Source organism: Tympanuchus pallidicinctus, unplaced genomic scaffold, assembly GCF_026119805.1.
Source record: "Tympanuchus pallidicinctus isolate F22 unplaced genomic scaffold, pur_lepc_1.0 scaffold3, whole genome shotgun sequence".
Lineage (NCBI taxonomy): Eukaryota > Metazoa > Chordata > Aves > Galliformes > Phasianidae > Tympanuchus > Tympanuchus pallidicinctus.
This window is the reverse complement of record NW_026294747.1, coordinates 373,406-386,851: the sequence shown is the minus strand read 5'-3', so window position 1 is coordinate 386,851 and position 13,446 is coordinate 373,406. Positions and strand designations below refer to the sequence as shown.

Sequence of the window (13,446 nt, the reverse complement as noted above, 5' to 3'; positions counted from 1 at the left end):
AGGAGGTTGAAGGGAGACATCATAGCCTACAGCTTCTTCGACAGAGGCCGGATCTGACCTCCCCTCTCTGATGACCTACAATAGAACCCAAGGGAATGGCGTGGATTAGGTTGGACATCAGGAAAAGGTTCTTCACTGAGAGAGTGATAAGGGTGCTGGAACAGCCTCTTTGGAGAAGTGGTTGTAGCATTGAGCTTGGCAGAATTCATGAAGCAGCTGGACAGCACACTTAGACATACAGTCTGATTTTTGGGTGGTCTTGTGTGGAGGCAGGAGTTGGACTCAATGATCCTTACGGATCCCTTCTCTCTTGGGATATTCTGTTATTCTATGAACATACTTAAGAGCACATGGATCATGACGTACCAATTTTGATAACTGAATAGACAATGAGAACCTTTGTGTTTCTTAGAAATGTTTCTCACTGGATCTCTGAGCTTGGTGTCTGCCTAAAGTTATCTGTGTAACTGAGAATAATGACCTTCTGTTAGCGCATAGTGTAAGGACGTGATGCTCTTCTGAGAAATGGCAAGCTTCAAGCAGTCAGAGTTGTAGATTAGAGTGCAATTATCCTTGCGTAGAGAAAGCTTCTATTGTGAAGGAGATGGAGGTTCTGCAGCCAGCAGCCCTGTATGTTTAGTTCTCAGTGACATAGTACAAAAATGGGAATCAGGTAAGCCTGATTCACCACTGGTAAAAACTCAGACTTTGTTCAATAGACCGGTATCTAAGAGCTTCAACTGCTTCTGTGTAGGCTTGTATTTTAACACCATGCCATGTGTTAATGAATATATAGATTGGTTCAGCATGTGGGTGCATGGGATGATCTAATGCGTTTCACTTCGACTGTCTCTTAAGATATTTAGTCCGTGGTGGGTCTGTTCATTTTTTCCTGTCACAATGTCTGAATAAAATATTCATGAATATATAATATACAGTATAGGTGATCGTTATATTAGTTATTGAATGTCTGCTAAGAGTTCATGAGTTTCTGCAGTCTAGTATTTGTCATAGAGCAAACAGTTAAAAATACATGTATAAATAGAAATTAGTCCTTTTATGCTGTATTTATTTACCAAGTTATTTTCCTATTTTTTCTAGTCTCTAAGCGAAACAAAGACTCCTCATGCAGCTATCAAGAAAGGCAGCAAGATCTCAGAAGGTCACTTCCATTACCTACTACAGTGTTCCCTTAATCTTGTTTGTAGGTGACTGTCATATTCTTAAGTACGTAAAACTGCAGGTTGCTTTTTCTAAGGCAAAAAATTAAGCTTAATTGTTCATGCACTCCTGTGTATCTATTTAACTTGACTATAAAAAGAGAAATTTGGACACCACAAAATATGTGGAGTGTCATAATTCTGTAAATCAGGAGTATAGGGGCTTTGCAGAAATCTCTGTAATATCATCAGGATGTTGAACTCTGTCTAGCTTTCTCTATAAGCATCTATGCTGAGTGGGTTATGAAACCAGTGGATGAGTGTATTAGTTGTCAGTCTTTTGAGCTGACCTTCCCATGTGGAGATTTGTGAATAAGAAGTTGGGCAATATTGTAAGCTATCTGATGTTTATCAGTGCTCAGATGAAGAGATAGCATTTTACCATGACGTAAATAATGAATTTTAGATTAATTGATGAAGATTTCTTAGGACACTGATTTAGAGAAGCTCTGCATTATCATGCTAATATCTTCTGTGGCAATCTTTCTGAAATAGCAGATGGTCACCAGTACCAGTGAAATAATGTTGTAACAACTAACGATAGCATCTATTTGATGTCAAGTGGCCTGTCATGAATATAGGCGTTGGCAGTATTTGTAACAGGTTTTGTTAACAGATTTTGACAGCATCTCTGACTATTCTGCTGTAACACATAGTTGACAAGCATTCTCTTGGCTTGTATAGTAACGGATAGCTACTTAAAAGAACTTTCTAGACTGAATTAAAGAGAGTGGACCTTCAGGATTTCATGTCCTCACCCAAGTAGAAGAGTCTTAAACACATATTTGGTTCAGGAATATGGATATATTAGGAATAACTGAAGCCTGGTAGTTTTCTTTCAGATGACTCGGTCAAAATAATTCAGCTGAATACTTATTGGAATTCTAGTTTAGAGATTTTAGAAAATACTAATAAATATCTAAAGCTGTTGTTCTTTTTCTTTCTCATCCTTAGGTGGTATTATTTTTTCTCCGCCCATTTTTCTCTGGAAAGGTTTGTCCTGCCTTCAAATAAAACATGCTGTTTCATTCAGGAGAGAGATCTGTAAGTGGACTTGTAGCACCCAAAATACCAACTTTAAAATGAGACCCTTGCTGTACCTCATCCATAGCATCATAAATACTATTCTGTCCTAATTAGATTACAAATAAGGCTAAGGCAAGATAGCTCATGAATGTACATATTGGCTTTGATTCAGTCAACATGACGTTTTTGCTGAGCAAGGAAGAGAAGTATTGTTTGGATTTTTTCCAGCAGTTTATCAACCACAAAGCCAAATGTCCTGGCCTTGTACCCTGATTTAAGACTGTATCCTACAGAAGGCTGTAAGTTCGTGCTGTGGTGGCAGGTAATTAGTTTATCCCTTTCTCAGGCATTAGAAAGATAAGATCTTAACACTTTGAAGCTTTAAGCAGCATTCTGTATTCTCTTAAATTCTCTCCCAGATTTCTCAACTTATGAAATTTCACAGTAAAAGTTGCAGGATCTGTAATTGCTCATTAGAAACAGCCCCAGATCTTTTATGTTGGTGTGCATGCCACTGAAATAACAGGAGTCTCGAGCTTGCCTTATTTTCATTCACTCGTTTTTTGTGGATCTTTTGTTTCTAAGACTTCATTGACCACTTCCAAATCTATGTGTCCTAGGATGCACAATCGTTTCTCACCTCAGCCTCTTAGTAACAAATAGAATAGCACATTCAGCCTTACTGTGGAGGATTGTATCTCCTACAAGACTTGTCTGTTTTTTGAAAATTGCTGTGTAGGTGCTCCATAAAACAGCGTGACTTCCTAGTAATTGACAGTGGATCCCCAGAGATGTTTCAGGGCTGAAAGTCTACAGGCAGTAAAGTGGATCAAAGGAAGACAGAGGAAAAAAATATGGTTAGTAAGAGATCACTATTATTGTAGAAAGCATTGTCTTCTTAGAAAATAGTCCCATTAATGTGACATAATAAAAGTTCCAACATGCTGTTGGAATTCTTGTTACTAATTCTGGTGGGTAGCTGGAGTTTGATATTAACCAGATAATGCTTCAAATTCTAATAATGACTTTGCAAGTGTCATGTTTAATTCTAAGATTGATTTCTTAATTTGCTGTTTTGGAATCCAGTTGCAAGAGCAGTCAGTGCTCCTGTTATCTTTTTCACAGGAAGATTTCTGTGAGGAAATATGGAAGTTTCTGTGCTTTGTTGTTGTGGTCAAAAGGTGAGTGTTCCAGACTCTTGTCCCTTGGGCAACACAATGAACTTTGTTTAAACTCAGTAATGAAAAGGAAATCTGAGCACCCTGATCTAGTAAAGCTTATAAACACTTGATTAACTTGAAAGGTGCTTAAGAGATCATTGATAAAGCAGGGCTGAAGCTGTCGTGCATTCTGTTTCATATGTAAGGTTATGCCCTTGATTTACAATGAGTTATAGCAATTTCTAAAGCTAGTTATGGGCATAAAATATTGCAAAATTACAAGAGCTTTTTTTTTTTGTAGTATCCAAAAACTTAATTGTTTGCTTGGTCTAACTTTTGGACGTTGTGTTGAGGGGGAGGTGGTTTAGTGAGAACTGTTGGTGATGGGTGGATGGTTGGACTGGATGATCTTGTAGGTCTTTCCCAAGCTTGGTGTTTCTGTGATTCTGTGAACTTAGTGAATCAAGCAGAGGCTGCAAATATTTAATTCAGAGTAAAATCCTCACTTATGGAAAATTGGCCAGCTGGTGATTAAAAAAATTGAGATACTTGTAGCTCTTCATGGCAAAATCTACTGACTTTTGCAGTGATTAAATTCAGTGATGGGTTTGATGGTTAATAATATTGTTACACAGATTTATTGTGCTGAAGTCAGAGCTGCATTGATTTTAATGTTACTAGCACCAAATGTGATAAGTCATTAACCCAGCCAGAAAAATGTTTTAGTGGGTGCTTTTGTGTATGGATTCAGTGGAAAATGGGTCTTTGACTTCCACGGGTAATTCGTTTAAATAGCGTAGGGTTATGAGTTTTGGCATTAAGGCAGCAAGTTTATCATAAGTAATGCAGCAGTGTGAAAAGTTAAAATAGGCTCAATTTTCTTCTCTGTAGCTGGAGCTCCACTCCTCTTTATATGTTTTTACCGTTGCTGGGGCAGGATGTTCTCTATACATTGTTGTACCTCAGCAGTGGCACTCAACCCTCAGTACTCCCTTAAAAGAAAACAGGAAGGAGAATTTGGTGTGGCAACCTTTCTGTAGGTCTATGGATCTGTCATTTTCAGAATTTGAGAAGGCACTTGATGTTGGACTGCATTGCAAGACTTGAGCTTAACCTGTGGGCTATGAATGCAGGTTGGCAGGAGGACATTTCACTGAGCAGAGTTGACTTTCTTTTCACATCTATATAAGCCTATAACTTTGTTTTATAGTGCTGCACACATATGAATGTGCAGGCATGAAATCCATAAGCTGTTTTAGTTAAGAAGATGGTCGGGATGAAAACAAACCTCTTCAGTTTTCCCTTTACTTGACACACGTGCATCCACTGTTATATGAATTACTGAAAGCTATGTAGCGAAGTACCTTAAATAAAAGCAGATGGCTGTTATGCTATTGTTCAAAGAGACCTCCAAAGATGCCAATATGAGAAATCCACACTTCAGCCTTCACTGGGAAAATTCTGGTTGAATTATGTAGGACAGATCCTAGGAAATTCATGTGCTATTGCCTTTTATTTCCACTGTTCAGAAATGATTTTGCTCTCAGTAAGGACGTCAGCTCACAGCATATTGATTTAGGCCATGATAAATGTAGAAGGATGGGTGAGGTTTACAAAAGCCTTCTGTACTAGGTGTAACTTCCAGGAAACAAAAATCCAAGTGAGGCTTCAGTTGTGAAAGGGCAGAGTATGGTAACCATGCTGCACTACTTGTTTCATATGGCATAAATGTGTACTTGTTGTCTGATTGGAGCAAACAAATTGTCATGCTTGTCCGTCTTTCTTTCTGTGCCACCCTACCCATGGTTTGTCAGGGTTATATCAAAATGATCCCAAGTCTGGATGGCAACAGCTTTAATGACCATCGTCACTAGAATCTAGGCAGTCTGATGTGCATTAAATTAAGGGCCAAAGCTGCTGCACTGATTTGCTAGCATTTAGCTAGCACTTGCCCATGATGTTTCAGGCTATCCTAGCTGGCATTAACAATGTGAAAATTCCTATTTTTCTTGTGTGAATCTCAACCTCACCTTGCTTTTCAGAATTTAGCACTATTTCTTGTTCCCATTAGGCTGGAAAATGACTGAGTTGTAATGGTTTAATGGTACTGAAATAATCTGTATAGGGAAAGTGAGTAATACAGTCCCAACAAATTCAGCAAGGGAAGTAACTCTGATGCTAGTTTAATCTGCTAGTGAAACAGAAGATATGGGAATCGTAGTCCATTCTTAAACACTGACTGTGGATCTATTTTTGCTTCACTGTTGTGGTTAAGATGATTGACTTTGATAATTGCTAAGATTATATGTAATCTCCTGAATGCAGTGGGTGTGCTGGTCAAGTTTCATGGGATTCCAACACAAACCTTTTGGGGGAAAAAAAAGCAAACACCTTCCTATTTTTTCTTGTTATTTCAGGTGGTCTGGGTGTGCTGCTCGTGCATAAAACTGTTAGGGTTTTTCTGAGACTGCTTCAAAGGTATAAGATTTCAGGATTAAAATGTTTAAATAGAATCATGCTTCAACATTAGGGCTTTTAATACTATTGAAGAGCAGAATCACACCTCCAAATTTAAACATAAACCTGTGATATTTTTGAAGTATATCCTGTGTAACTGTTCCAATGTTTGATACACTCGGATAAAATATTTATCTATTTTATGGCTAGTTATACATTTGAATGGTGTTCTGTCATTTGTTTATTGTCCTTACTAATAAATTCACAGCATTTGACCTCCTTCAGCTATTGCTACTGAAAATAGCTATTGCTATTTTTTTTAAATGAAAATAACTTACAAATAGTAATAAAGATTCTAAAGCTGCTGGCTTGGAAGATAGGATGTGTGAATTTCAGTCTCTGATCCATGAACTTTTACTTGTCTATGCTTACTGAAATATTTCCAGCAGAAAGGATTGAACATCTCCAGGTAATATATTCTCATTTGGTCACTGGGCCACTCACCTGAATGTACAAGGGAGAAATTAATGAAAATCACCGATACTCTTAGTAATTGTTGCCTATTAGAAATAATGTGGTTTGGTTTTGTCAGGAGGTTAGGGGAAAATCTGTCTTTTAATCATCCTATGTTCTATTTATAGCAAACAATACAAACTGTTTTATGTCAAAATTTTGGTGATGAGTGAGCAGTATTTTGCACTTTTTATCCTGGTCTTAGTGTGAATACAATTTGAATGATGATTTGAATGATGCCTTGGGGAGATGTTTGGGTTAGGAAAATACAGCTCCTTTATTGATGCCAGAAAGCTAATTATTCTTATCACCCTGTTCCTTAGCTGCAGTTGAGATTTGGCTGCGCACAGGTGCTTGGCAGAGTAGGACTGCATGGATGTCCAGTCCTGTTTGTGCACTGCAAATGTTATTTCCCTGTGTGATGAATGCACAGGCTAGCTGGGAAGAGCTATTAGCATTTTTGCTTTAATTGTGATATGAGTATTGCAATAGTGTGCTACTTCTTCCTTTTAATTGTGCACACATTCAGTGTTAAATTATGTCTAGCTTCTCTATTATAAGAGCTTGTAATCTAAACTTTCTAGACAAAATCACTGGCAAACAAAAGACGTGCTTCACAAGTTAATGATAAAATCTACAAAATGTATCCAGGGCTTGGTTTGTTTTCCTCTTCCTTATAACGCTGTGAAATACTTCTGTTCTTTTTTATCTTGGGACTTTTTAAAGGGTAGAAACACATATGAAACTATTTTTATTTGCATAAGGATTTCAAGTTCAATTCTTTGGAGTCTTATATATCATGTGTATTCTTATATATATGAAAAACATCTGGCTAAGTTTTAGTGTCACTTCGACTTCTTAAAGAGGAAGTAAAATGAATAATCATATGCTTTTTAATCACGATCTCAAAACATAATTCTTGTCTAGCTCAGTAAGTTTGTGGAGTTCCAAAGTAAACTCTTTAATTAACACTGAGACAGCGTAGTGGGTAAGAACACTGTCAAGATGAAATCAAAGAATTTTATTTAAACCTGCTGAGTTATACATCTAGCTCTGCCTCCAACTCTGTGTTAGATCTAAGAGAAGCAAAGTAATTTCTTCCTGCCAATGTTAGAACATCTGAAAGCTAGCAGCATTCGTAAATTAGCACTTTGGTTGCCATGAAAAAACACACATGAAATGGGTGTAGTAGGCCCAGTTACACAGAATAGCTGAATGAGAAGAGAGAATTTGAATTGTCTTTTAGTTTGTTTTTTTTTTGTAATGGCTAGCATATACAGGACTGCTTTTAATTGCACTGATGATCTGCTGCTATAAGAGACACCGTCTCAAGCAGATACAATTAAATGCTGTCTAGAAGCCTGATCACTGTATGTTTTCCGCCACGTTTAGTTTTGTTTCCATCTTCACTGCCACAGTATTGTTTTTGATGATGAGTTTAAAAGTCGTGCTCTGGTAAGCAGCTAAATGTACTTTGGCACTATGCATTTTTTTTTTTTCAAAAGCTAAAAAACTAAAAGCTTTCTGTAGGATATAAACAAAAATCAAAGAATGTCTGGAATTAAAAAGCCAAAAAATGCCTGCCAGAAAATCAAATAAAAATGTTTGGCAATAGAGGAAATTCTAACTGATTATAAATCTGATACCGTGCTCTTAATTAGCACTTACATCTTTGGAACACAGATTGCTTATACACTTTTTCTTCTCTCTTATCAATTAGAAAACCTGGCAGTTTTTCTGCGTGTGAAGTCCAGTCCATTTCTCTTGTATAGTTTTTTAGAAAAAAAACACCAAAAATAAACAAACACGAAACCTTGACTCCCTGCAGCCTGAGGTGTAATTTGGAATCCAGCTTTTTGGAAGGACAAGTTTTTCCCGTTGCTGGAGAAGGTAGTGAGTCTATGTCTTTTATTTTAAACAAAACATTATTTGCAACGTGAAGAATTGGTTGCATTGCAGTGTGCTTTCAAGTACACTGCAAGTACACTTTCAAGTACACATCTTAAGTGCTATTTTTTTCCTTAGCTGAGCAACTTTTGGTATGCCTGAAGGAAAGCGAATTTTGACGAACTCCTGATCACTTTAAATTGGGTTTACCTTTCCTCAAGTTTACTTTGAATATTGAGGGAAAGGAAAACCAAAAATCGAATGGATTAGGTTTCATCTCCCCTAACTTGAGAAACCTACAATGTAAACTTCTCTGACTGTTCTTTTGTATCAGTGAATAGATACTGTATGCTCAGGATGCAGTTACGTGTGTCCTAGGAAAACAAATTGCACTCTAAAAGTTCATGCTTCTTTCACATGAATACTGTCTCTGATGATGATATCTGCAGTGTAGGTCTCTGCTGCTTGGTCAGGTTTACCTTCAGCCATTTTTGTACACAACTTCTGCAGCATTAGCTGTCTCAAAATGAACTATCTGCCATTGTTGCTACTGTCACAGCTCTTTTTTTGAGACTTATACTTGGTATTTTTTCATTACAATCTTGGGTTGAATGATAATTAAAAAAAAAAAAAAAAAAAAAGAAAAAAAAAAAAAAAACCCAACCCCCTCCAAATACTATTAAAACAGAAGAAGCAGTGTTGTGAATTGCAAGTTAATCCTCCATTGATTTCCTGATGATCAGCTCATTCTCTTTGCACTCTTGGGTGCAGAACCATACTGGTCAATCTAGATAAAATTACTCTTTGCTTGGGTTCCAGTTATTCCTAAACAAGCAAAAACAGCACAGCAGTTTTTCAGTGCAGAGCCTCACATTTAAGTTGCACCTGTGTATTGGGTTTTAAATATACTGTGTCCGATCAGAAGCTTAATTTGCTCTGTAATATGGCGAAAGGCAAGATACAGGCTTTAAAAATATAAAACGTGTATTTTGTATATATGCTTGTGCAGGTTTCTGGTGGGACAGTCAGATGCTCAGTCCAGCATCACTCGGAGCAGGGCACAAATGAATCATGGATAAATGTATAGTATGGGTTCTGCATCTGATGTGTAGCAGCATCTCAGGTTGCAAGAAAATCACTCCAAGTAGGGAAAGCAAAAAAAAAAAAAAAGCTTCTATTTTTATTTACTTTGCAAAAGTGAACACCCTGCAAGTTGCAAGATGAATCTGGAAGATTTTTGTGAGGAAACATATAGAAGACTTAATGAAGCTTGTAAGTTGTTAAAATGGTGAGATGATGATATGCGTAGGTACTCTGTGTATGCTTTAGTCATGATACGTTTTTTCACACATTACAATTTTTAATAAGGGGCTTTATCCTGTTGGCCTTGTTTTTAATGAATTTTATTTGCTAACCTCAGTTGAGTCTGGTCTGTCACAATGAATGTCACTCACAGATCCTTCTAGGTAGCTCAGATACCCACTTTCTAGTGCTTTCCAGCAACTGAGAGAAAACTTTGTATGAGTTGAAATAAAATCCTTAAAATTCCAAGCATGCTGCTGCAAGTGAAATGATTGGAAATTTCTGTGAAACGTTGGTGTAGTAGCTTGTGGCCGGATTTTGAGTATGTGAAAAGTAATTTGCTATTTAGCCATCTAGCCACAATAAAATCATAATCAGTTGGGAAGAAGAAGCTCTCATAGACGCCCTCAAAACATCACAAAAAGCACTCACACAGAATGGTGTCTGACATGGGAAAGTGTGTGGAGCAAAGGTGTGTCACTGAATTCCTCCACGCAGTAAACATTGCACCCAGCGTTGATTGAAGCTTGCTGAATGTTTCCAGAGAGAAAACAGCGGATGTGAGCGCAGTGCTGTGGCGCGTTTCAGCAGTGTTGACAGTGATGTGACGTTCTGGCTGGTCTTACAACCATCACACCATGAAAACAAATGCCTCTGGATCAGCTCACCCATAGGTTATGACCAGCACATACGCCCTCTTTTAATGGAAAGGTTACTTTTTGAATCTGACAACAGTTCTGTTTATCCTAAGCAAGCTCATCTTCATGGAAGGTTTGCAGTAGTTGTCAGTTATTAACTCAGATGAGAATCAATATTGCTGCTCCCATGAACTTTTGTTTTTCGGAATATGGAAATGTTCAGCTTGATTTAGATAAATAATAATTTTTAAAAGTTTGCAACCTAATAATTCCAAGAAAATATCAGTTGATGAGTGCAGTAGGCAAAAGCCAAGGGGTTTGACTCTAAAACCATTTTCAGTATATTCTGTTCAGATGGAAGTGTTGATAGAAGTGAGTGGGATTTTTCTTTCATCTAGTTGAACTGTAAGTCCTAATGAATCTCTAGATCCTTTTTTGTTGTTGGAAGTTCCTTCTCTTCAATTGCTTTGAAAAACAAATATTTCATCTTGAGGACGCAGCACGGTGCATGCCTTGCAGGCATTCCTTGGTGTAGCTGGCTGCTTAACTCCATAATCATTTTCTTTCTCTCTTACTTCTCCAAGTAAGTCTTGGTATCACATGCAGCTTATAGAAAGGCAAAGGAATACAAAGTCCTAACTTCCGGACCAGCATAAAGGGAGGGCCATGGCAAATAATGCAGTCAGTTATGAGACACAAGCTAGTTTGTTTGTCACAGTCTTAAAAATGTACAGTCATGGATTTTCTTTTCATTCATTCAGGAAGGTAGTTTGCTGCTTACAGGCATTGCATTTGAAGTTTTGTGTTGATGTAGGTGCTTTCCAAAAGTTTTTCTAAACTGGACTAAGGATAAAATTCATCAACATTGCACGAGCTTCCTTTCATTAATACATAAATTGCAGTCTGAGTGTTTTAATTTAACAAAAACAGGCAAAGTGTTGTTACTTAGATTGTCAGATGCTTGATTTTCACACCATGCTAGGAATATGTTTTGTTTAATGGGTCTGCATTATTGTGAATTTTTAGTTCACAAGAAACCGACGTAGGCAAAATCATTAGGAAGCATCACTGCTATTTGTTGCTCTCCAGCACTTATGAAAATACCAGATAAATAGAGGAAAAGTTGCAAAATCATCCTGCTTTCTTGACTTAAGAAAGGGATTTATCAGTCAGGAATTTAAGATTATTTTTAGAAGGAGAGGACAGTATAAAGAAGAGCTAAGATGACTTTCTGGAATCAGAAACCAAAACTTTTGAAATCCTGTGTAGATAACAATTCAAAGTTCTGGAGTAAGACCTCTTTGTTTGCTTGTGCTGCTTTGGAGGAAGCTGTAAATTAACCCTCAATGTTAAGAATTAAAATTGTTGAGAATTGAGTACAGCTTTTGTGCCGCCGCGTATTGTACCTCATTAAGATTCAAAAGGGAGCAAATGATGCAGCACGAGGGAGCTCAGTAATTTTTGAAGCTTAGAATGTTAGTGTCAGTTCAGTTTCCTTTTCCTGTTTGTACAAGTGTTTGAGAATAGCTTGGTAGTTTGAAGGGGTGGGAGAGGAGGCAGATGTCGCAAGGATGTTTTTGTAAAGATCAAGATCATCCTTCATATCGTAGGACTGGGCAGATGTCAGGGCTGAAGGATTTCTGTTTTGATCATATGAAATAATTGGACTTTTAATCATCATGAATTTCAGAAGGAAGGCATTGCAGCCTGCAATTATTATTTCCCCTGCAAAGTCATGTCTGCATCTTGTGGTGCTATCCTGAAAACGTTATGAGTGCTGTCAGCAGAAGATCAAGTACAAAGACATGGTATGGTGGAGCAGTATGTTGGTACTCCATGTCCTTGCCAGCTTACTGTAAGTCATAGGCATCCTTGTCAAAGCCCTGATTAGTTCTGGGTATTCTTCTATTGCAGCTGTAACCAGCTGAAAAAAAAAAGAAACGAATGTTCTTCACTTTTGATACCAAAACCCCCAAACTGTGCTCACATCCACTCTCTTGTCTCCAGAAACATTCAGCAAGCACTGGTGACTGTCAGTGGCTGCAGTTTTTCTGCGTGGAGGATGCACACCTTTGCTTCGTATGTACTTCCATGTCCAATGCCATTTTGTCAGACTGCCCCTCTGCTGCCACCTGTCACATGACAACAAAATGTAATGGAGTATTGGTAGGAAGGTTCAACTTCTACTGCCATATCACCAACATTTCACCTCTGATGCGTGGAGCCATTGGAATAAAATAGGAGACATTAGTTTTGAAGCAGCCCTCGCATTTTTACTTCCTCTCTAAGAGTTCTGTTGGAAAGGTCTCAGTGTTTGTGTTCAGTGATTCTGGTCAGATGAAAGTTTGGTTTCTGCCCAGCAGTATTTCTAGCAGGACTTCACCTACGGGCTGGAGGAAATAGTAAAGTATGATCCTATGCCAAAATGAGCTGTTCGTAACAGCTCATCCTTTGGCTGCACTGCCCTATCTGTTTGTGTATGATGAATGATTCCATTTTTATTATTGAGTTCTTCATACATTAAGAAACATTTTACTGATTTTTTTTTTTTATTCCCCTCTATAGTCTGGCTGTCACATCTCTTTCAACACTTTCTTGACTGTCAAAACTGTTTATTTCAGTTAATATATCAATTAGAATATAGCAAATTGCATGGTTTTCGGCTCTTTTACCTATTTACATGCCCATCTCTTCCAGGGTCTTTGGTAGCTTCTGCTGTGAGAGGGCTATATGCATGCATATACAGATATGCATGTACTCAAGACCAAGGTGGAAGGGAAGATAAAACTGTATTTTTCTTGTTATTCATATGAAACTTTTTAAATGAAGTAAAAATATGCACAAAAAGGAAGTGTTGTCTATATTTCTGCCAGCAGCAGCAGGGCTTCTGATTAAATCAGGTTTCATTGTACATGTGTGGCATAGACGCTGTAGAATTAACACTGCAGTAGTTTTCTTGTTTGAAGTTACTGTTCATTGAGGCATCGCCGTTTCTTTATCTTCACAAAGATAACTGTTTCTCATCACTAAGCCTCCTGATGGCATTATGATCTGAACACTTCAGATGTATACAAAGGGCTGTGGTTTTTTTTCTGTCCTCAGTAACATTATAGATTATGGGTAGATTATAAGGATCACACACGTTTCTATGGATCTAATCCAAGTGTAATTGATGGATGTATCACTTGATTAAGGGCTGGGTGCACATCGAAACAGGCTGGCAACTTCCCTGTAAAAAATTTG

At 37.6% G+C, this 13,446-nt stretch overlaps 1 protein-coding gene across 7 annotated transcripts in view; it reads left to right on the top strand.

Annotated features, from left to right (window-relative positions):
- Positions 1 to 13,446, top strand: part of CCDC34 (coiled-coil domain containing 34) — a 70,132-nt gene that overhangs the window by 18,460 nt on the left and 38,226 nt on the right. For 5 of the 7 annotated variants that reach the window (XR_008208884.1, XR_008208882.1, XR_008208881.1 and 2 more), the window contains exons 7-8: positions 1,102 to 1,162; positions 2,175 to 2,264. The exons of 1 other annotated variant lie outside the window; for it this stretch is intronic. Coding sequence is in view for 1 of the 6 variants with exons in the window: in XM_052692478.1 (XP_052548438.1) it covers positions 1,102 to 1,162; positions 2,175 to 2,264; positions 2,986 to 3,052 (218 nt within the window). In the remaining 5 variants the exon portion in view is untranslated. Of the gene's footprint in view, positions 1 to 1,101; positions 1,163 to 2,174; positions 2,265 to 2,985; positions 3,084 to 13,446 lie in introns of those variants that run through there. One more of the 7 variants, XM_052692478.1, reaches the window with a different exon arrangement.